The sequence below is a fragment of the Corylus avellana genome, chromosome 1 (genome assembly GCF_965113065.1).
Source record: "Corylus avellana chromosome 1, dhCorAvel1.hap1.2, whole genome shotgun sequence".
NCBI lineage: Eukaryota > Viridiplantae > Streptophyta > Magnoliopsida > Fagales > Betulaceae > Corylus > Corylus avellana.
Window position 1 is genome coordinate 45,758,835 of NC_142490.1, and position 24,395 is coordinate 45,783,229.

General features: G+C 34.0%; 3 protein-coding genes and 1 pseudogene across 5 annotated transcripts; all 4 read left to right on the forward strand.

Moving 5' to 3' along the window:
* The first annotated feature begins 6,251 nt into the window (after positions 1–6,251).
* On the forward strand, positions 6,252–8,433 carry LOC132172828 (FBD-associated F-box protein At5g22730-like). Of its 2 annotated transcripts, none has more exons than XM_088518575.1 (3): positions 6,252–6,512; positions 7,719–7,868; positions 7,968–8,433. In XM_088518575.1, the coding sequence occupies exons 1-3, from the start codon at positions 6,267–6,269 to the stop codon at positions 8,250–8,252; spliced, it is 681 nt and encodes a 226-aa protein (XP_088374701.1). In that variant the 5' UTR covers positions 6,252–6,266; the 3' UTR covers positions 8,253–8,433. The 2 variants fall into 2 exon arrangements, with proteins under 2 accessions (XP_088374701.1, XP_088374706.1); XM_088518580.1 differs by having other exon boundaries at positions 7,971–8,433.
* Positions 8,434–10,224: 1,791 nt separating this feature from the next.
* LOC132171547 (F-box/LRR-repeat protein At4g14103) lies at positions 10,225–13,303 on the forward strand. Its single transcript, XM_059582891.2, is given in 5 exon segments — positions 10,225–10,332; positions 10,792–11,802; positions 12,551–12,644; positions 12,647–12,708; positions 12,814–13,303. Coding segments are annotated over 4 exon segments (1,512 nt in total). The 5' UTR covers positions 10,225–10,332; positions 10,792–10,806; the 3' UTR covers positions 13,174–13,303.
* Positions 13,304–16,043: 2,740 nt separating this feature from the next.
* LOC148589943 (F-box/LRR-repeat protein At4g14103-like) lies at positions 16,044–19,164 on the forward strand. The gene is made up of 4 exons (XM_088512037.1): positions 16,044–16,131; positions 16,610–17,602; positions 18,359–18,508; positions 18,614–19,164. Exons 2-4 carry the CDS (start codon positions 16,625–16,627, stop codon positions 18,971–18,973), a joined length of 1,488 nt encoding a protein of 495 aa, XP_088368163.1. The 5' UTR covers positions 16,044–16,131; positions 16,610–16,624; the 3' UTR covers positions 18,974–19,164.
* A 2,529-nt stretch (positions 19,165–21,693) lies between these two features.
* Positions 21,694–24,106, forward strand: LOC148589944 (F-box/LRR-repeat protein At3g26922-like; annotated as a pseudogene). Its single transcript, XR_015911926.1, has 3 exons — positions 21,694–22,641; positions 23,592–23,661; positions 23,706–24,106. The product of XR_015911926.1 is annotated as an F-box/LRR-repeat protein At3g26922-like (transcript).
* Positions 24,107–24,395: the final 289 nt, after the last annotated feature.

Sequence of the window (24,395 nt, forward strand, 5' to 3'; positions counted from 1 at the left end):
ATAAAAAATCAGTAGTGTTTGTTATTATTTTACGATTATTTGCTATGTGTAAACGTGAGAAAGTATGATTCAAACTTTAATTTCCCTTTGTCAGCACCCTCAGTGGTGAAAGTCTCTCACAAGAAATACTTCCTCATCACTATCGACAGTACTATTCTGTCGATGTTCAAAGTCTACCACATCACGTAGATTGCGAAGCGGTCAGTTTGTTTTATTTTCTAAATTGATTTTATGTTGTTATTTTATTAGGGTTAGAGTTTTGGGAGTCTTTATTTCGTTATTTTATTAGGTTTAGAATTTTTTGGTATTTATGTTATATTTTATTAGGTTTAGGGTTTTAGGCTATAAATATATGCTTATAGCCTCTAGATAAAACAATTTATGAATATTATTTGGTTTTCTCAATAAGAATACTCAGAGTTGAGTTTCTTTACTAATTTTTCTTAAATTCATAGATAGTATGTATTGATTTGAGAAGGTTTCTTTAATTCTTATGATAATCTCACAATTTTAAGAACATTTATCCCTTCTACTTGCTGTTTTCTTGTTCACCAATATCCATTGCTGCATTAAAAAGGCATGCAGCAATTAATGTCTCCCTCTCATTCACATTTCCACCTCTTAATTCGTACATAAAACGTGATTTGTATTTATTTACTGTCAAAAAAAAAAAAATCTACGTTCAAAAGACAAATCTAACTTACCATCGTTATGCTAGCCAGCTAGGCTCATGAGTCATGGCTTACGCCATTGCATGCTTGCACTAATTCCTACATAAAATGTGATTTGTGTTTATTTACTGTAAAAATAAAAAATAAATAAATAAAAGTGATTTGTATTCGGTACGTGGATGATCTACGTTCATAAGACAAACCTAACTTACCAACATTATGCTAGCTAGCTAGGCTCATGAGTCATGGCTTACGCCATTGCATGCATGCACTAATTCCTACATAAAACGTGATTTGTGTTTATTTACTGTACCAAAAAAAAAATGATTTGTATTCGGTGCAGGATGATCTACGTTCAAAGCACAAATGCTAGCTAGGCTCATAAGTCGTGGCTTAGGCCAAGCATGCATGCACCAGAGCATTGGCAACACCTTTTTTTAACGCCCCGTTTGCCAATGGTGCGGAGCGACACTGTAGCTGGAACGGTACTGTTTCAGTTACATTACTATCCTTTAAAAAATGATTTTTTTTTTTTAATATAGCTGGAACGGTACTGTTTCAGTTACATTACCATCCTTTAAAAAATGATTTTTTTTCTTTAATATATATATATATATATTAAAAAACTTAAAAGAAAAAAAACACCCCAGCCCAAAACGGTGTCGTTTTGGGCATTAAAATTATTATTATTATTTTTTCTTTAAAAAAAAAAAAATGCGGAGAAAGAGATTGGGGTGGCTCTAGGGGTGGCCGAACCACCCCATTTTTGGCCAAGGGGGTGGCTCCAGCCACCCCCATGGCCGGTATGGGGTGGCCGAAACTACCCCCAGCCCCTTAGGGGTGGTCGGCCACCCCCAAATGCACCCGGTCCTCTTTTTTTTTTCTTTTTTTTTTGGCCAAGGGGGTGGCCGGACCACTCCCTTGGCCATGGGGTGGCTGCCACCCCCTTGGCCTGGCCACCCATTTTGGCCAAGGCCACCCCGATCTGTTTCTCCGTTTTTTTTTTTAAGAAAAATAATAATAATAATTTTAATGCCCAAAACGACACTGTTTTGGGCTGGGGTGTTTTTTTTTTTTCTTTAAGAAAAAAAAAATCATTTTTTAAAGAATGGTACTGTAGCTGGAACAGTACCGTTCTAGCTACAGTGCCATTTCGCACTGTTGGCAAACGGGGCCTAAGAGTACGAACATTAGTTTCAAAGGTAATTTCACTGGACTACAATGTTTATTACTATCACAAATCTTTCCATCTTGCAGATATACCATGATGTCTAAAACATTTAATTTGCATTGAAATTTAGCAGATCGATGACTGCTCTGATTATGATAACGATGATATACTATTGGATCCTATGCCGCCATGTTTCTTGTCCAGTCTCGAGTGCATTGAAGTCGGTAATTATGATGGATTTGAGAATGAACTTGCTGCTGTAAAGATTTTACTCAAGAATGCAATGGCCTTGGATGAAATGGTTATAACTTTTAAAGAGTGTGATGGAGGAAACTTCGAGATGCAAGAAAAACTAAACAAACAGTTAATAGAGTTCCCTATAGGGTCACAAAATTGTAAAATCATTTTGAAATAATGACCTTTTCTTGAACACTTACTCTTCGGAAAAGCCTTTAATTCCTGGTTTTTTGGAATATTTAAAAGTATGACTTGTTAGCCTTTTACTCTACCTAGGCAACTTGATGTTGGTTTATGTTCTTTGTGAAAATTAGTTTTGAATACTCCAAACTTGTAAAGCTTATGCTAATTTCATATGTTCAGCGCTTTTTGTTTCTTTTTGTTTTGGGATAACTTCAGAAAACCCCCCTGAAGTTCCAGCCGATTTGAAAAGACCCCCCTGAATTTCCAAAACTCTCATTTAAGCCCTCTGAACTTCCATTTTCTCTCACTTTGGACCCCTTTAACATTAAACTACGTCGTTTTGAATGTTTTATACCCATTTTACCCTTCCCCAAAACTACGTCGTTTTGTGTCCTAAAATTACCCAGCCTAAAACGACGTCGTTTTAGGCATTAATTTTTATTTTTTTTAAAAAAGAAAAAATTAAAAATTAAAAAAAAAAAAAAATTAAAAAAAAAAAAAAAAAAAAAAAAAAAAAAAAAGAAAAAGACTGGGGTGGCTTCAGCCACCCCTTGGCCAAAATGGGGTGGCCGAACCACCCCATTTTTGGCCAAGGGGGTGGCAGAGCCACCCCCTGGACGGTCTGGGGGTGGCCGGACCACCCCCTTGGCCATGGGGGTGGTCCGGCCACCCCCAAAAGGGTTAAAAAAAAAAAAAAAAAAAAACGGGGGGGCGGGGGGTGCATATGGGGTGGCCGGACCACCCCCAAGGGGCTGGGGGTGGTTTCGGCCACCCCATACGGCCGGTATGGGGTGGCCGAAACCACCCCAGCCCCTTGGGGGTGGTCCGGCCACCCCCAAAAACACCCCATCCCTTTTTTTTTTTTTTTTTTTTTTTTTTTGGGGCCAAGGGGGTGGTCCGGCCACCCCCTTGGCCATGGGGGTGGCTCGACCACCCCCAGATCGGCCAGGGGGTGGCCCACCCCCTTGGCCAAAAATGGGGTGGTCCGGCCACCCCATTTTGGCCAAGGGGGTGGCTGAAGCCACCCCCGTTTTTTTTTTTTTTTTTTTTTTTTTTAATTTTATTTTTTATTATATATATATTTTACTTTTTTTAATTAAAAAAAAAAATTATGCTTAAAACGACGTCGTTTTGGGCTGGATATGTGTTGTGATTTTAGGACACAAAACGACATAGTTTTGAGGAAGGGTAAAATGGGTATAAAACATCCAAAACGACGTAGTTTAATGTTAAAGGGGTCCAAAGTGAGAGAAAACCAAAGTTCAGGGGGTCTAAGTGAGAGCTTTGGAAATTCAGGGGGGTCTTTTCAAATCGGCTGGAACTTCAGGGGGGTTTTCTGAAGTTATCCCTTTTGTTTTTCTCTCTGATTGGGTCTTGGAAAATCAACTGCAGGCTTTGATTATTGGGTGTTTTGGTAGTTTTTAAATTCATTTAAAAACAATATTCCCGATTTGAATAGACCGAAAATGGGCATGGAAAATTGGCAATACAATGGGATGCTTATTAATGCATGGTCTTATATAGTGATTTACACAGAAAGATGTTCCAATAGTATAGTTTAGCAATAGAAATGCTTGTTGCCCGATCATATTTTCCGATTTCTTAAGGTCTTGAAACTTGAAACGTTTGATTTTTTTTTTCTTTTTCTTTCTTCTTTTATCAAAGGCGAATTCCCCATAACACTCAAAAAGCTGTTGAATAAACATTTATAAATATTTACATATAAGTTACAAATTATTCAGTTACATAATTAAAAGGTGCCAAAGGTGACACACAACATATATATATATATATATATATATATATATATATATATATATATATATATATATATATAACAAAAGGACTATACAACTTAAAAGATGGACTAATTCGCATTTGTCTATAACAAAAAGTGAGGCGATCCTGCTTCAACTGTAGCCTAAGCAAGCATAAGGGTCCTCCATTTACTATCTTGCATCATCAACTATTATGGAGTTTTCATAATTATTTAGGTAGTAAGTGAGTTTACGATCTCTGTAAATATAAAATTTACTTGTTCCATTAAGTATGAGCCTATCTTTCTGGAAAATATCCCTTTTGAGTGATTATAATAACAAAAGTTACGTTAAGTTTTATAAAACGAGTTCGTTCTAATGTAAAAATTATAGCCAATAAATAAGCACTTGAGATTTTGTTTAATACAACATAATAATAAAAATTCCTTCATGTTTTTCTTAGTCTTTATTACATATTACTTTAGCTATATATATATACGTTTCGAGTCCCTTACCAATAAAAATGCATACATACAAGTACATTTAAAGCAAGAAAGCATCACACACATAAATAAATCTCATAAAACTCAACCTATGCAATACAATTTGTTATTCTTACTTTCCTTTTTACACTCAGAGAGATTGCTTCTCAATAACTTGTCATTCATTTACTACTTGAGGACTTGTCCCTATTTAACTTTCTATGTATTCAGCACTAGGAGCTTGGTCTATCTTATTATAATTATTAGTAGGTTAACCGTACTCGATGACTTATCCTTAGGGACTTGTCTCTGACTCTCTTGGCCTTGCTAAAGACTTAATTATTATTATTTTTTATTTTTTAATGTGGAGAAGGGAGAATTACAAAAACAATAAATACAAAGGGGATAGCGCAATTATAAAGACAAAGGGGAAACCTGACCTATAAAAAAACTGATACCGTAAAAAAAAAGCCAGTATTTATATAATGCGATTTACAGAAATGTGATGACATGATCATAATGTAATTTCTTTAATAAAACATAAGCAATCTTAAAATAATTGACACTCATTGAAAGTAAACAACCACGTTATTAACGTTAATGACCACGTTAATGAATTATGTCAACTATTTTAACGACAAATATTAATTTGTTATTTCTTGCTTATCCTATAGAGTGATTAACTACTTTTTAAAACTCAGTAAACTATTTGTGAAAACTCCAAAACATATGGATCAAAAATACATTTATCCCTTAATATTATTTAATTTTTTTTTTTATTAAAAAAAAAAAAAATAAAACACTAAAGAAAAAAAAAAACTTAAAAAAGAAAAACCAATCAGCAAAATGGTCAGGTTTTGGAGGGAATTCGTACCCTTGTTCCCCGCCCAAAGATAGACCTATAAAAAAAACATTCCTTCCACTAAATCCAACCCTTCTTGATTCTCTTCGTTTCCCTCTAACCGAAACACCAATCAACCGACGAGAAGCGCCGTCGTTTAGTTCCCGCCGGTGGCATGAGCGGTAAGTATCAAGCCTTTGTTTTTATCATACTTAAACACTGTTCTACATTCTCTGTTATCTGATTTTCAACTTTTTTCTCCCATACGCTTTGTTATCTGAAGAACAAGGCATTGATGGGAACAGCAAATGCTTTGGTAACTTACCCGAGGTGGTTCTTCGACACATTCTTTCCTTTCTTCCCATAAAAGATGCTGTTAGAACGAGTGTGCTTTCTAAAAGGTGGGAATTCCTTTGGACTTCTAATCCCAATCTTGATTTTGGAAAACCTTTGCCTGCTTAGAGAACACTTCTCATGAATTTCGTGGAAAGAGTGCTCTGTCTTCGGGACTCTTCTGATATAAAAGGATTCTTTCTTGAATTTGATGTGCAATGTGATGCATCTCGTGTCAAGTCATGGATCACTGCTGCAGTTAGGCATAATGTTCAAATTTTGAGTATCCACCTTTGGGACTTGAGAGAACAATTTTCATTGCCCCCCTGCGTGTTTACTTGTGAGGCACTGAAATGCATTTTCCTTCATATGCCACGTATCGTCAAAGTTCCTCCTATAATCTCTTTCTCAAATCTAAAGTTGTTAAGTATCCAAAGTGTTACATTTTCGGATGAGTACACAACCCAGAAGCTTTTTTCTGGTCTGCCAGTCCTTGAGGTTTTGTTTTTAGTAAATTGCAGATGGGGTTGTCTCAAACTTCTGAGTATTTCTGCCCCTAAGCTTCGTGCTCTAACCATTGTTGAAGCTGATATGCAGAATCCGAGTGATTGTGATGGTTGTGAGGTTATGATTTTTGGAGCTAGTCTCAAATATTTTTCTTACACTGGTGATTTCTTCAATGAATATTGGCTATATAACTCTTTCTCACTAGAAATGGCAGCAATTAATGTTAGTTGCTCTGATGAGAGGGCAAGGCAAGTTGCTTACCACATATTTAAGGTTCTTATAGGGCTCCCAAATGTAAAAGACCTAAAACTATGCCGTTCTGCAGTTGAGGTACGTTTGCTTCTCTCTTTATAATTTGAGTATTTAATGTACTCTGTATCTACATTATGGTGGAAAAACTAAGCCCTCCTTTGCATTTCTTGCAAAAACGTGATATAATTTAATTGTAACAAACTAAGGAACATATTTGAAATGGAGAAGATCCTTGTCCACAAACTAAAGGGTAAAGCTAATCTGATATAAATTAAGGCTACCATTTATGATTTCTTTCTTGTTGGAGCTGTGATATAAAAATGCAATGTGTTTCTGTAACACCTTAATCTCGCATTGATAATATGACATAGGGTAGATGGTTTATAAAGATAATCATAAGTGTTAAGTCCTACATTGTCTATTACCAGGTGAAACTGAATTTTATAAGGAATTATAAGGAAGCTTCAAAATGAAAAGTCTTTTTGGAATGATAGCGCAAATGTTGCTAGCATTTTTTCCTGGGTGGTTACAGTTTCACTTCCCTAACAAGTGTAACTCCAAAGAATAAGTAAAAAAAAATTACATTGCTATACCATACTTCAAAGAACAGTCATGTTATGAATCCCACTATACATTTCAAATAAGTTTTTAATTTGGGGATTCGATTGTTGAGAAAATTTACATAATGAAATATTTCGTTGTTTACTTTTTGTGGTGGGTCAAATGGTTTAAATTGAAGTATAATCATGTAATACTTGATTTAGTAAAAGAGATCAAAGGAGGATCTACACTAATACATTTGCTCATTCTTTTTTCTTTTTTCTTTCTTTTTTTCTTTCTTTCTTTCTTTTTATTAAAAAGTAATGAGATAGTTTCTGTATAGGAAGGGGAAAACCATTGGATAAGTTGTACTCGTGATTTCTATTTGAATGGTGAAAGATTCTGTATATCGTCTATGCTCTAATGTAGGCTTTGTGTCACTGATAGTAAATGCCATATTATTCTTCTTCTTGCTTGGTAAGACTTGAATCTAAGTCTTACCGGCCCGTCTAATCTCTTACAACTTGAGCCAAAGCCCAAGTGACTTTATTATTAGAAAATGGCTAGAAATTATTTATTAGATTTGTCTTTAAATCCAAGTTTATTCTTCTTGTTGCTTATCTCATAATCATTAATGAGGTTTCACCATTATACCAGCATGTTTTTATTATGCTTTTGTCTTTCTTATTTGCTTTGTCCCAAAAATTCTCTTCATTATGATGCATTGCTTTATTCTTTTTTTAGGCTCTAGCATATGCTGCAGAACTCCTACCTAATATGCCCATCTTCAACAGCTTGATGTATTTGGAAGTGGGGTCCGTAAATCTTGATTGTGCAGCACTATTGAAGATACTTCAAAATTCTCCTTGTCTTGAGACCCTGAAATTTTTTGAGGTAACTTAACTTGGTTACAATGTTTACCTTCACAAATTTTTCCAACTTGTTGCATATATACCATGATGCTAAAACATTTAATTTGCAATGATAATTAAGCAGATTTATCTGTTCTCCGATTATGAGAAGGATGATATAATATTGGATCATGTGCCTCCATGTTTCTTGTCCCATATCAAGTGCATTCAAGTCGGTAATTGTGATGGAGATGAGAATGAGCTTTTTGCGGTAAAGATTTTGCTCAAGAATGCAATTGTCCTGGATGAAATAGTTATAACTTGCTCAAAGGATTGTGCAGGGAACTTAGTGAAGCAAAAAAATTTCTACAAACAGTTGATAGAACTCCCTAAAGGATCACAAAATTGTAAAATCGTTTTGAAATGAGCTTTTATTGAGCTCTTACTCTAGAAAAAGCTATTGAATTAATTCCTGTTTCTTGGAAGATGTAAAAGTATGGCTTGTTGGCCTTCTACCCTATCTTGGCAACTTGCTATTATGGAATGTTCGTTCGTGCTATTTGGTGATAATTAGTTTTGAATCCTCCAAGTTATAAGCTTATACTCAATTTTGTGTTTTCAGTGTTTGCCTTTTTGATTCTCTCTCCTTATTGGTTATAATTCAGAGTCATTTACTTTGTTGTCTTTGGAAAACCACTGGTGCTACATATCTTTTGTGGAAGCATGCTTGCTTGTTGCGTTACCAATGGCAAAGGGCCTACTTGTGAATTGTGATGCTGAAAACTATTTGACTCTATTTTGGAGCCTTGTTATTTTAGGAGTTGCTTTAGATTTAGAAAAGAAAAATGGGAAAATAAATAGCTGTTACAACTGCTAATGCATATTAATTTGCTACCACATTTGTTGAAAATGACATTTGGCAATGTGATTGAAAGGCTGTATAGCTTGTTGTCTAGCTGGTGCTTCATCCAAAAATAGGCCTTTGTATTCCCACCCATCATGTCAGAAAGAATACCTCATGTGCTTTATTATTTGTGCAAATTTTTTCTTCAATTTGCCTGGATTTGTTGTCACCGCAACGTACCCAATCCAATTCGAATTCCCAGCCGGTGGATCAGCATATATGGAGTTCTTGATGTAGCCGTGACTGCTTGAGATATCTGTTGTAGCATAGAAATACTTTGTCACTTCATAGTCATATGGATTACCCTTTTCTAATCCCACCATAGAGAACAAGTTTTTCTTGGCATAGCGGGAAAGTCCACAGTTCGAAGACTTCACGTCGCCGATGAAGGCGTCGTAAACAGTTCCAACCCTTTAACCGTAGCTAAAATACGTTCTTGGGTCGATGATCCAGATTCAAAGAGAATCTAACTTATCTTCCCACGCCCAATTACGTATACCATGATGGCTATGTATCTGCAAATAAGTATGTTAATCAATGACAAAAAATCCTTTCAAGAGGCGGGAGATGCAAAAATCGTTGGAGGGAGGAAAAAAAAAATTAAAGAAAGAGAGAGGGAGAGAGAGAAAAAGTAAATAAATTGTATGGATATGTGAAATGCATGCTACATGTAGTATGTAGAGAGGCTGAAATTTGCAGAGGTAATTTCGTTGGACTGCAATGTTTATTACCACCACGAATCTTTCGATCTTGTTGCAGATATACCATGATATTTAGCAGCTTCTTGAGTTATCCTCACTGGCGGAACAGGATGTAATATTTGATCCGACTCCATGTTTCTTCTCCAATGTCAAGTATATTGAAGTCACTAGCTATACAGGAAAATATTTGATGAACTTTTTGCGTTAAAGAAAATGCTGACCGACACCTAACTCTAGAAAAGAAAAATACATTTTTGAAAATACTAACGTAAATATTAAGGGTCGGTTTGCGATTACAATAAATGTAATTTTAAAAATTACGAGTTTAAAAATTGTATTTTTGAAATTGATACTTTTTTAAAATTGCAAAGGCGTATGATAAAATATGTTAAATTTTGTTTTTTTTTTTTATTAAATATTTGTTATGCAAATTCATGATTTTGATTTAAATTCGTGCATTTTCAAATAAGTATCTCTTAACCTGCTTATAAAAATTATATATTTTTTTTCCTAGTTAGATTATGTGCTTTTTAAATCGCAATACCAAATACCTTATATTTTACAATATCTTTCAAAAATATATATTATTCTTACAAAATCACAAATCTAAATGCACTCCAAGTTTAAAGGATAAATAGTAATACGACAACATCCCAACAGAACTTTCTTCAACATTTTTTTCCCCAAACGCTGACGTTTTACTTCATCCATGGACCAACGGCAACAGCAAATGCTCACGTTTTGGAGGGAATTCTTGTCCTTATTTCCCGCCAAAAAATAGACCTATAAAAACCCCTCCGTTAAATCCCAGTCCTTTCTTGATACTCTTCGGTTCCCTCCATCGAAACACCAATCCGCCCACGTGAAGCGCAGTCGTTTCGTTCCTGCCGGTGGCATTAGCGGTAACTATCCAGCCTTTGTTTTTATCATTCATTAAGATTTCAGTCTTTGTTATCTGATTTCCACACGTTTTGAATTTTATCTCCGCAATCATTTCTTTAGGATTGTCATGACCATCTTGCATTATTTCACCCATGGATAGGTATTGTTAGAATGTGTAAGATGTTTTCCATATTAGTCTTAGATTTTTTTTTTCTTACTATAATCCTCTGTTTTTATTCAAATTTATGTGGTACAATTGTAAAATCAAGTCATTCAATGATTACTATCTTCTTCTTTTTTTCTTCTTTTTTTTTTTTTTTTTTTTCATAACGAGGATCTTTCAATCTGGCCAAAATTCTGTAACGTTGAAAATTTTGGTATAGTTCATGCTTATAGCTCTGGGATTTTTTCCCTCCCAAAAGCTCCTGTATTTTGCTGATTTTTTTTTTTTTTTTTCTGACGAACTAGTGGGGATATAGGTGAACCGTCTGAACATGGAGGCAAATTCTCTCATTCAAAAACCCAAAAAGCAGAAACTGAATGAAGAACAAGGCATTGATGGGAACGGAAAATGCTTTGGTAACTTACCCGAGGTGCTTCTTCGACACATTCTTTCCTTTGTTCCCATAAAAGATGCTGTTAAGACGAGTGTACTTTCTAAAAGGTGGGAATTCCTCTGGACTAGTAATCCCAATCTTGATTTTGGAGAACATTTGGCTGGTAAGAGAATGCTTCTCATGAATTTTGTGGAAAGAGTGCTTTATCTTCGGGACTCCTCTGATATAAAAGAGTTCTTTCTCGATTTTGATGTGCAACTTGATGCATCTCGTGTCCAGTCATGGATAACTGCTGCAGTAAGGTGTAATGTTCAAATTTTGAGTATCCACATTAGGGACTTGAGAGGTGAATTTTCATTGCCTCGTTGTGTGTTTACTTGTGAGACACTGACAAGCTTGGTTCTTGCAATGCCATGTATCCTCAAAATTCCTCCTATAATCTGTTTCTCAAATCTAAAGGTCTTGGGTATCGAAAATGTTACATTTTCGGATGATTACACAACCCAGCAGCTTTTTTCTGGTCTGCCAGTCCTTGAGGTGTTGTATTTAATGGAATGCAGATGGGGGTGTCTCAAAGTTCTGAGGATTTCTGCCCCCAAGCTCCATTCTCTAACCATAACTGAAGCTAATATGTGGACGGGGAACGAGGAATATTGTGAAGGTCTGATTGATTGTGCTGATCACCGTGATTTTGAAGGTTGTCGTATTACAATTTTTGGAGCTAATATCAAATGTTTTTTTTACACCGGTGAATTCTTCAATGAATATAGGTTCTATAACTCATTCTCACTAGAAAGGGCAAAAATTGATGTTACTCAGTCTAGTGATTCTTATTGTGAGAAGAGGAGAAGACAAGTTGCTTACCGCATGCTTAAGGTCCTTAGAGGGCTCGCTAATGTAAAAGACCTAAGACTATACCAATTTGCAGATGGGGTACGTTTGCTTCTCTCTTTATAATTGAGTATTTAATGGTGGAAAAAAGTAAGCTCTCCTTTGCATTTCTAGAGAAAACGAGGTATCATTTAATGGTAAAAGTGGAAAGGGTGACAAACAAAGCAACAGCATCCTCGCCATTTCACTTGTCCACAAACTATAGGGTCAAGCTAATCTGATATAAAAGAAAGCTGCCATTCATTGTGACACATGTTAGAAGAACATTCTTGTGGATGAGGAAATATTATGACACAAAGTCTCGACTTCTGAACAACCAATTAAAGTGCATAATAAACTCAGATATTCAGCGATTGTCTCTATTAAATGAAAGCTACCAATGTATAGGAATGGGAAAACCATTAGATAAGTTCTAATCGTGATTTCTATTTGAATGGTGAGAAATTCTGTGTATTTTCTATGTTATAATGTAGGCTGTGTCATTGATAGTAAATGAGAAATTATTCTTTTTGCTTAGTAAGACTTGAATCTAAGTCTTACTGACCCCATCCAATCTCTTACAACTTGAGCCCAATCCCAAGTGACTTTTTACCTATATTAGGAAATGGTTTGAAATTATATATTAGATATATCTTTAATTCCATGTTTATTCTTCTTGTTGCTTATTTCATAATTATTAATCACGTTTCACTACTATTCCAGCATCCTTTTGTTATGCGTTTATCATTTTTATTTGCTTTGTCCCGCTGAAGTTTCCCAATTATGATACATTGCTTTATCATGTTCTTAGGTTCTAACATATGCACCAGAACTTCTACCTACTGTGCCTATCTTCAATAACCTAAAGTACTTGGAATTGGAGTGGGACTGTGGGGAGATATTAATTCTAAAGCACTATTGAAGATATTGCAAAATTCTCCCTATCTTGAGATGCTGAAATTTTTAGAGGTAATTTCGCTGGACTACAATGTTTATTACTATCACAAATCTTTCCATCCTGTTGCAGATACACCCTGATGACTAAAACATTTAATTTGCATTGAAATTTAGCAGATTGATGAGTGCTTTGATTGTGATAAAGATGATATACTATTGGATCCTATGCCGCCATGTTTCTTGTCCTCTCTCGAGTACATTGAAGTCGGTAATTATCATGGACTTGAGACTGAACTTGCATCTGTAAAGATTTTACTCAAGAATGCAATTGCCTTGGACGAAATGGTTATAACTTTTAAAGAGTATAATGCAGGGAACTTCGAGATGCAAGAAAAACTCTACAAACAGTTAATAGATTTCCCTATAGGGTCACAAAATTGTAAAATCATTTTGAAATTAGCTTTTCTTGAACATGTACTCTTCAGAAAAGCCTTTGATTCCTGTTTTTTTGGAAGATGTAAAAGTATGACTCGTTAGCCTTTTACCCTACCTAGGCAACTTGCTGTTATAGAATGTTGGTTTATGTTCTTTGTGATAATTAGTTTTGAATCCTCCAAACTTGTAAAGCTTATGCTAATTTCATATGTTCAGTGTTTTTTGTTTCTTTATGTTTCTCTCCGATTGGATCTTGGAAAATCAACTGCAGGCTTTGATTGTTGGGTGTATTGGTAGTTTTTAAAGTCATTTAAAAACAATATTCCCGATTTGAATAGACCGAAATTGGTCATGGAAAATTCGCAACACAATGGGATGCGTATTAATGCATGGTTTTATATAATGATTTACACGTAAAGATGTTCCAATAGTATAGTTTAGCAATTGAAATGCTTGTTGCCCGATCATATTTTCTGATTTCTTAAGGACTTGAAAGTCGCAAAGTTTTTTTTTTTTTTTTTAAATTTTTATCAAAGGTGAATTTCCCATAACACTCAAAAACTGTTGAACAAACATCTATAAATATTTACATGAAAGTTACAAATTATTCAGTTACATAATTAAAAGGTGCCACAGGCGGCACATTACATATACATTGCAAAAGAACTATACAACTCGAAAGATAGACTAATTCGCATTAGTCTATAACAGAAAGTGAGGCGATCATGCTGCTTCAACCGTTGCCTAAGCAAGAATAATGGTCATCCATGCATGATCAACTATTACAGAGTTTTCGTAATTATTTAGGTGGATAGGTGAGTCTATGGTCTCTGCAAATATAAAATTTACTGTTCCTCTAATTATGAGCCTATCTTTTTGGAAAATATCTCTTTTGAGTGATTAAAATAACAAAAGCTACGTTAAATTTTATAAAACGAGTTGGCTCTTACGTAAAAATTATAGCTGATAAATAAGCACTTGAGATTTTGTTTAATTCAACATAATAATAAAAATTCCTTCATGTTTTTCTTAGGGCCCGTTTGGAAGTGCGATTTCAATAAGTGAGATTTTAAAAATTGTGTTTTTAAAATCGCACAGGCGATTGGTAAAACATGCTAAAAAGTACTTTTTTTTTATCAATTTAGTGTTTTGATAACATTAACATATAATTGCGGTTTCATGACCAAATTACCAATAAGGACATTTCTTTATAATAGTAAAATAACTAACATTGTCTATAAGCCTCCATTTTTAACTCATATGCAAACAAAAGTATGGCTTATAATTTGACATTAACTTTGAGTTTTCTGTTTAGGCAATTATATTGTTATATTACTTGTTTCTATATATATATCACCGACTATTACAGTGCAATACCCATTAAAAAATAAAAATAAAAATCCATCACAAATTGTTACTATACAGTACCTTTAAAAAAAAAAAAAAAAAAAAAAAAAAGCTATAAAAAATCGTCACTGTGCACATCACTATGCAGTACACAGTGACCTAAGAAAAATCATCATCTTGGTCACTGTACAGTATTTCTTTTTTTAAGAAAAAGCTTCACACGGTTATTGTACACGCACTATCACATTACTGTGCGTGTACAATGATTTATCACTATATACTATGATGGATTGCAGATCACTATGCATGCATGGTAATTTAAATAAAATTTTGAAAAAAAAAAAAAAATCACAACTTTACTCTGTAGAAATTGTCGAAGAACATAAACGCATATATAAAAAAACACAATAATCATACAAATCACATAAAATAACACCAAACACCAAACAATGGAAAGTTTTATAAAAGCAAAAGAATTATATGGAGAGAAAGAAAATATTAAGGTGAGATTATTACCTGGTAGAGGGGTGGAGAGATGGACAACATCGACGCACACTGCTACAGGGCGGAAAAAGGATGAACGAGACAGAGAGGATGAAGAAAAAAAAGAGAAAATAAGGGTTTTAATATATTTTAGGGGGTATTCTTGATTTTTTTTTTTATTTCCGCTCAATAAAAGGTAACTATTGCGCCAAATATCTTTTTAATAGAAATCGTGATTTTGTTTTAAATTCGCAATTTTTCAAATAAGCACCCTCTAATTAGCTTATGGAAATCGTAGATTTTTTTGCGATTTTAAAATTTACGTTTTTAAAATAGCAATCTCAAACACCATAAAATTGCGATTTGGTTTAAAATCGCAGACTATTTTTTAAAAAACGCACTCCCAAACGCACCCTTAATCTTTATTACGTATAACTTTAGCTCTATATATATATGTTTTGAGTCCCTTACCAATAACTTTAGCTATATACATGTTATTTTTATATATTGAGTTTGAGGAAGTTCCTCCAGCCTAATTTGAAGGAAAATTTTGTTCATTTTATTGATTCTACCCCTTTCTTTTCTCTTGGTACCAAATTTAGTCATTAAAAAAAAAAAAAAAAAAAAATCCTATTTGAATAGAGTTTCTATATTACATGATTTATGACCATATGAAGAAAGATATTTTAATAGGTACAGTTTAATTATAGAAATGTTTGTTGCAAATAAAGATTCTCTAAAATGCTTAAAAGTATTTTATTATGGAGATTTTCCTTTTTAAGTCCCAAGTCTCAATAATTGTTTTCAAATTAAATTATTAGAATTGTGCTATATCAACCTTTATCACTTTTAAAACACAATGAAACATTGAAAATACTAACATTAATAACGTTTGGAATTGAAGTTTCAATAAGTACGATTTTAAAAATTGCATTTTAAAAATTAAATTTTTGAAATTGATACTTTTTAAAATCACAAAAGTGTTTAGTAAAATATATTAAAAAATATATATATAGGGTTTATTTTTTACTTTATCCATGGACCAATAGCAACAGCAAATGCTCAGGTTTTGGAGGGAATTCTTGTCCTTATTGCCCGCCAAAAAATAGACGTATAAAAATCCCTTCGTTAAATCCCAGCCCTTTCTTGATTCTCTTCGGTTCCCTCCACCGAAACACCAATCCGCCCACGTGAAGCGCCGTCGTTTAGTTCCTGCCGGTGGCATTAGCGGTAACTATCCAGCCATTGTTTTTATCATTCTTTAAGATTTCAGTCTTTGTTATCTGATTTCTACACGTTTTGTAATTTTATCTCCGCAATCATTTCTTTAGGATTGTCATGAGACTCATGACCATCTTGCTTTATTTTACCCATGGATAGGTATTGTTTGAATGTGTAAGATGTTTTTCATATTAGTCTTAGATTTTTTCTTTTCTTACCATAATCCTCTGTTTTTATTCAAATTTATGTGGTACAATTGTAAAATCAAGTTATTCAATAATAATAATAATAATAATTATTATTATTATTATTATTATTATTATTATTATTATTATTTTCATAACTAGGATCTTTCAATCTGGCCAAAATTCTGTAACGTTGAAAATTTTGTTATAGTTCATGCTTATTGATAGCTCTGGGATTTTTTTTCCCTCCCAAAAGCTCCTGTATTTTGCTGATTTTTTTCTAACGAAGTAGTGGGATATAGGTGAACCGTCTGAACATGGAGGCAAATTCTCTCATTCAAAAACCCAAAAAGCAGAAACTGAATGAAGAACAAGGCATTGATGGGAACAGAAAATGCTTTGGTAACTTACCCGAGGTGCTTCTTCGACACATTCTTTCCTTTGTTCCCATAAAAGATGCTGTTAAGACGAGTGTACTTTCTAGAAGGTGGGAATTCCTCTGGACTAGTAATCCCAATCTTGATTTTGGAGAACATTTGCCTGGTAAGAGAATGCTTCTCATGAATTTTGTGGAAAGAGTGCTTTATCTTCGGGACTCCTCTGATATAAAAGAATTCTTTCTCGATTTTGATGTGCAATTTGATGCATCTCGTGTCCAGTCATGGATAACTGCTGCAGTAAGGTGTAATGTTCAAATTTTGGGTATGGACTTGAGAGGTCAATTTTCATTGCCTCGTTGTGTGTTTACTTGTGAGACACTGACAAGCTTGGTGCTTTCAATGCCATGTATCCTCAAAATTCCTCCTATAATCTGTTTCTCAAATCTAAAGCTCTTGGGTATCGAACATGTTACATTTCCGGATGATTACACAACCCAGCAGCTTTTTTCTGGTCTGCCAGTCCTTGAGGTGTTGCATTTAATGGAATGCAGATGGGGGTGTCTCAAAGTTCTGAGGATTTCTGCCCCCAAGCTTCATTCTCTAACCATAACTGAAGCTGATATTGGGAAGTGGAACGAGGAAGATTGTGAAGCTTGTGATGATCACCGTGATTTTGAAGGTTGTCGTATTATAATTTTTGGAGCTAATATCAAATGGTTTTTTTACACCGGTGAATTCTTAAATGAATATAGGTTCTATAACTCAGTCTCACTAGAAAGGGTAAAAATTGATGTTACTCAGTCTAGTGATTCTTATTGTGATAAGAGGAGAAGACAAGTTGCTTACCGCATGCTTAAGGTTCTTAGAGGGCTCGCTAATGTAAAAGACCTAAGACTATACCAATTTGCAGATGGGGTACGTTTGCTTCTCTCTTTATAATTGAGTACATTCTCTTTATAATTGAGTATTTAATGGTGGAAAAAAGTAAGCTTTCCTTTGCATTTCTAGAGAAAACGAGGTATCATTTAATGGTAAAACTGGAAAGGGTGACAAACTAAGCGACAGCATCCTCTCCATTTCACTTGTCCACAAACTATAGGGTGAAGCTAATCTGATATAAAAGAAAGCTACCATTTATTGTGACACATGTTAGAAGAACATTCTTGTGGATGAGGAAATATTATGACACAGTCTTGACTTCTGAACAACCAATTAAAGTGCATAATAAACTCAGATATTCAGCGATTGTCTCTATTAAATGAAAGCTACCAATATATAGGAATGGGAAAACCATTAGATAAGTTCTACTCGTGATTTCTATTTGAATGGTGAGAAATTCTGTGTATTTTCTTTGTTATAATGTAGGCTGTGTCATTGATAGTAAATGCGAAATTATTCTTTTTGCTTAGTAAGAGTCTTAATGACCCCATCCAATCTCTTACAACTTGAGCCCAATCCCAAGTGACTTTTTACCTATATTTGGAAATGGTTTGAAATTATATATTAGATATATCTTTAATTCCATGTTTATTCTTCTTGTTGCTTATTTCATAATTATTAATCATGTTTCACTACTATTCCAGCATCCTTTTGTTATGCGTTTATCATTTTTATTTGCTTTGTCCCACTGAAGTTTCCCAATTATGATACATTGCTTTATCATGTTCTTAGGTTCTAACATATGCACCAGAACTTCTACCTACTGTGCCTATCTTCAATAACCTAAAGTATTTGGAATTGGAGTGGGGAGATATTAATTCTAAAGCACTATTGAAAATATTGCAAAACTCTCCCTATCTTGAGATGCTGAAATTTTCAGAGGTAATTTCGCTGGACTACAATGTTTATTACCATCGCAAATCTTTCCATCCTGTTGCAGATATACCCTGATGACTAAAACATTTAATTTGCATTGAAATTTAGCAGATTGATGAGTGCTTTTATTATGATAAAGATGATATACTATTGGATCCTATGCCGCCATGTTTCTTGTCCTCTCTCGAGTGCATTGAAGTCGGTAATTATGATGGACGTGAGACTGAACTTGCTGCTGTAAAGATTTTACTCAAGAATGCAATTGCCTTGGACGAAATGGTTATAACTTTTAAAGAGTATAATGCAGGGAACTTCGAGATGCAAGAAAAACTCTACAAACAGTTAATAGATTTCCCTATAGGGTCACAAAATTGTAAAATCATTTTGAAATTAGCTTTTCTTGAACATGTACTTTTCAGAAAAGCCTTTGATTCCTGTTTTTTTGGAAGATGTAAAAGTATGACTCGTTAGCCTTTTACCCTACCTAGGCAACTTGCTGTTATAGAATGTTGGTTTACGTTCTTTGCGGTAATTAGTTTTGAATCCTCCAAACTTGTAAAGCTTATGCTAATTTCGTATGTTCAGTGTTTTTTGTTTCTTTTTGTTTTTCTCTTTGATTGGGTCTTGGAAAATCAACTGCAGGCTTTGATTGTTGGGTGTATTGGTAGTTTTTAAAGTCATTTAAAAACAATATTCCCGATTTGAATAGACCGAAATTGGTCATGGAAAATTGGCAATACAATGGGATGCGTATTAATGCATGGTTTTATATAATGATTTACGCATAAAGATGTTCCAATTGTATTGTTTAGCAATTGAAATGCTTGTTGCCTGATCATATTTTCTGATTTCTTAAGGTCTTGAAACTCGCAACTTTTTTTTTAAAAGAATATATATATATATATATATAATTTTTATCGAAGGTGAATTCCCCATAACACTCAAAAGCTGTTGAATAAACATCTATAAATATTTACATGTAAGTTACAAATTATTCAGTTACATAATTAAAAAGTGCTACAAGCGGCACACTACATATACATAGCAAAAGGAGTGTACAACTCGAAAGATAGACTAATTTGCATTGGTCTATAACAAAAAGTGAGGCGATCATGCTACTTCAACCATTGCCCTAAGCAAGCATAATGGTCCTCCATGCATCATCAACTATTACAGAGTTTTCATAATTATTTAAGTGGATATGTGAGTCTACGGTCTCTGCAGATATAAAATTTACTGTTCCTCTAATTATGAGCCTATCTTTTTGGAAAATATCTCTTTTGAGTGATTATAATAACAAAGCTACGTTAAGCACTTGAGATTTTGTTTAATACAACATAATAATAAAAATTCCTTCATGTTTTTCTTAGTCTTTATTATGTATAACTTTAACTCTATATATATACACATTACGAGTCCCTTACCAATAACTATAGTTATATACATGTCATTTTTATATATTGAGTTTGAGGAAGTTCCTCCAACCCAGTTTAGAAAGCTCTGTTCATTTTATTGATTCTACCCCTTTCTTTTCTCTTGGTACCAAATTTAGTCATTAAAAAAAAGAAAAAAAAAAAAAAAAACTATTTGAATAGAGTTTCTATATTACATGATTTTTTTTTTTTTTTTTTTTTTTTTTAAAAGGAAACATACGATACTCATTCATTGATAAAAGTCGCGAGCATAAAGCTCTTACAAACAGAGCAAAAAACTCTGAAGTAAATTATAGCCGAAGCTAAAGATACGGTTATCAACAACAGACCAAATCAACCATAACAAAAGCATCCGCTAACCCATGACTAATTATCAGGTTTAAAAATTAGATCTGTATCAAACAGACACTATCTAATGCATAGGTAGCACTTATTCCTCGGCTTTGAGAGCAGAACCTCCCAGCCGATACTCATCTTCCTTGACTCGAAAGTTAGGATACAGTTCACATCCACAATCCAAGGGTTTGGACCAGTAATAACGGGTAGCAATCGGGCGCACCAAAGCATAAGGAGAAAACCTTATTACAAGCAAAAAGAAAAACCATATAAGGAAATAAAGGGAGCAACAAAACAAATGTAGGAAAAGAAATTACAGCAAAGAAAACAAACTATAGGGGAACTCAAAAGAAAATACAGAACAGAAAACAACAATACATGGAAATAAAAACGAAAAACACACAAAGCGGATCACTGCATTTTTAAAAATTGTATTTTTGAAATTAATACTTTTTAAAATCACAAAGGTGTCCGGTAAAACATATATATATATATATATATATATATATATATATATATATATATATTTGTTACGCGAATTCGTGATTTTTGTTTAAATTCGCGGTTTTTCAAATAAGCACCTCCTATCGGGCTTATAAAAATCGCAAATTTTTTTTTTTCTATTTTAAATTATGTACTTTTTAAATCATCATTTCAAATACCTTAGATTTTGCGATATTTTTTAAAAACTCATGTGAAATCGCAACTCCAAATGCACCAAGTGGATATACAGTAATACGACAACATCCCAACAGAACTTTCTTCAACATTTTTTTTCTCCAAACCCTGACGTTTTACTTCATCGATGGACCAACAACAACAGCAAATGCTCAGGTTTTGGAGGGAATTCTTGTCCTTATTACCCGCCAAAAAATAGACCTATAAAAACCCCTCCGTTAAATCCCAGCCCTTTCTTGATTCTCTTCGGTTCCCTCCACCGAAACACCAATCCCCCCACGTGAAGCGCCGTCGTTTAGTTCCTGCTGGTGGCATTAGCGGTAACTATCCAGCCATTGTTTTTATCATTCTTTTTTATCATTCTTTAAGATTTCAGTCTTTGTTATCTGATTTTTACACGTTTTGTAATTTTATCTCCGCAATCATTTCTTTAGGATTGTCATGACCATCTTGCATTATTTTACCCATGGATAGGTATTGTTAGAATGTGTAAGATGTTTTTCATATTAGTCTTAGATTTTTTTTTTCTTACTATAATCCTCTGTTTATATGCAAATTTATGTGGTACAATTGTAAAATCAAGTCATTCAATAATTATTACTTTTTTTTTTTTTTTTTTTTTCATAACTAGGATCTTTCAATCTGGCCAAAATTCTGTAACGTTGAAAATTTTGTTATAGTTCATGCTTATAGATAGCTCTGGGATTTTTTTCTGACGAAGTAGTGGGGATATAGGTGAACCGTCAGAACATGGAGGCAAATTCTCTCATTCAAAAACCCAAAAAGCAGAAACTGAATGAAGAACAAGGCATTGATGGGAACAGAAAATGCTTTGGTAACTTACCCGAGGTGCTTCTTCGACACATTCTTTCCTTTCTTCCCATAAAAGACGCTGTTAAGACGAGTGTACTTTCTAAAAGGTGGGAATTCCTCTGGACTAGTAATCCCAATCTTGATTTTGGAGAACATTTGGCTGGTAAGAGAATGCTTCTCATGAATTTTGTGGAAAGAGTGCTTTATCTTCGGGACTCCTCTGATATAAAAGAATTCGTTCTTGATTTTGATGTGCAATTGGATGCATCTCGTGTCCAGTCATGGATCACTGCTGCAGTAAGGCGTAATGTTCAAATTTTGAATATCCGCATTAGGGACTTGAGAGGACAATTTTCATTGCTTCGTTGTGTGTTTACTTGTGAGACACTGACAAGCTTGGAGCTTGCAATGCCGTGTATCTTCAAAATTCCTCCTTTAATCTGTTTCTCAAATCTAAAGGTCTTGAGTATCGAAAATGTTACATTTTCGGATGATTACACAACCCAGCAGCTTCTTTCTGGTCTTCCAGTCCTTGAGGTGTTATATTTAGAAACATGCAGATGGGGGTATCGCAAAGTTCTGAGTATTTCTTCTCCCAAGCTTCATTCTCTAACCATAGTTGAAACTCATATGCATAAACCGAGTGATTGTCAGTTTATGATTTTTGGTGCTCTCAAGTATTTTGTTTATAGTGGTGAGTTATTCAATGAATATTGCTTATATGACTCATTCTCAATAGAAAGCGCAGATTTTGATGTTACTTGCTATGGTGAGTGGGCGAGTGATGAGAGGGCAAGACAAGTTGCTTACCGCGGGTTTAAGTTGCTTATAGCGATCCCTAATTTAAAAGACCTAAGACTATACGGTAATGCATATGAGGTATGTTTGCTTCTCTCATTATAATTTGTGTATTTAATGGTGGAAAAACTATTGGACTTTTTACGTGTAATGAAACCCTGCACCAAGTAATATAGCAGTGAAAGTGTGTGGTTGATATTACATTGTTGGGTACAAACCTATTGGTTTAAGTTTTTGTGACAAGGTAGTGTCTCAATATGTGTATCATGGCCTCACTTTGACAAAATCTGCAATGTATTTCATTTCCTAACAAGTGCCACTCTTATAAAAAAAATTCATATGTCTATACCAACTTCAAAGAACAATTGTGTTATGGATCCCACTATACCTTTAGTTTCAAATAAGTTTTTAATTTGGTGATTCAGTTGTCAAGAAAATTTGCATAATGAGATCTTTAGTTGTTTACTTTTTGTGGTGCATCAGATGGTTAAAATGGAAGTACAATCATGTAATACTTGATTTAGTAAAACAGATCAAAGGATGATCTACACTAATTAATACATTTGCTCATTCTATTTTCTTCTTTTTATATAAGTAATGAGACTAAATGGGTTAGTTTCTGTATGGGAATGGGAAAATCATTGGAGGATATGTTCTACTCATGGTTTCTATTTGCACGGTGAGAGATTCTGTATATTGTCTATGTTCATGTAGGCTTTGTGTTATTGACAGTAAATGTCATCTTCTTCTTGCTTGGTCAAGACTTGAAGCTAAGTCTTACCTGACCCCATCCAATCTCTTACAACTTGAGCCAAAGCCCAAGTAACTTTTTACCAATATTAGAAAATGGCTGGAAATTATTCTTTAGATTTGTCTCTAATTCCAAGCTATTCTTCTTGTTGCTTATCTCGTAATCATTAATTAGGTTTCACTACTATACCATCATCCTTTTATTATGTGTTTGTCATTTTCACTTGCTTTGTCCCACTTAAGTCTCTTAATTATGATGCATTGTTTTATCTTGTTTTTAGGTTTTAGCATATGCACCAGAACTTCTACCTAAGATGCCTATCTTCAATAATCTGTGGTATTTGAAATTGGGGACTTTTTAGAGGTAAACTTCACTGGGCTACAATGTTTATCATAATCAATCTTTCCATCTTGTTGCATATATAGCATGATAGCTAAACATTTAATTTCCAATGATAATTAGCAGATCGATACGATTTCCAATTGTGAGAAAGTTGATCTATTATTGGATCCAGCGCCTTCATGTTTCTTGTCTCATCTCACGTGCATTAAATTTTGTCATTATGATGGAAAGGACTTTAATGCGGTAAAGATTTTGCTCAAGAAGGCAATTGCTTTGGATGAAATAGTTATATCTTTTGAAAAGTCTGTTGAAAAGAACTTAGAGATGCAAGAAAATCTCCACAAACAGTTGATAAAGCTCCCTAAAGGGTCAGAAAATTGCGAAATCACTTTGGAAGAGATTTTCGGAAGAGAATCTCCACAAACAGTTTATAATTTTGGAAGAGATTTTTAAAATTATGGGGTCAGTAGGGTTGTACGTAGTTCTCTCTCAGTCTACATCACCACCCAATTTCCATATCTGTCATTTTTCTTCCTGAAAAAATACCAATATCCTTTCATGACGATGCATTTGTATCCTTAGTTGTACAAGTGATAAAACTATTTAAGTACATGGGATGGTATTAATGAGTGTGAATCATTTTTATTGCTTCTGCATTTACTAAAAATAAAACTCATGGTGTATGAAAATAAATTCTAAGCTTTTAAAGAAGCTGAATAGTTGACTTGTTATCGACTGCCAA

What these genes read in the sequence shown, in the direction of transcription:
- LOC148589943 (XM_088512037.1), top strand. Translation starts at nt 16,625, where the DNA reads ATGGAGGCAAATTCTCTCATTCAAAAACCCAAAAAGCAGAAACTGAAT. An exon ending in TATACCAATTTGCAGATGGG is followed by an intron (nt 17,603 to 18,358) that starts GTACGTTTGCTT and finishes TCATGTTCTTAG; the next exon opens with GTTCTAACATATGCACCAGA. An exon ending in AGATGCTGAAATTTTCAGAG is followed by an intron (nt 18,509 to 18,613) that starts GTAATTTCGCTG and finishes GAAATTTAGCAG; the next exon opens with ATTGATGAGTGCTTTTATTA.
- LOC132172828 (XM_088518575.1), top strand. Translation starts at nt 6,267, where the DNA reads ATGCAGAATCCGAGTGATTGTGATGGTTGTGAGGTTATGATTTTTGGA. An exon ending in TATGCCGTTCTGCAGTTGAG is followed by an intron (nt 6,513 to 7,718) that starts GTACGTTTGCTT and finishes TTCTTTTTTTAG; the next exon opens with GCTCTAGCATATGCTGCAGA. An exon ending in AGACCCTGAAATTTTTTGAG is followed by an intron (nt 7,869 to 7,967) that starts GTAACTTAACTT and finishes ATGATAATTAAG; the next exon opens with CAGATTTATCTGTTCTCCGA.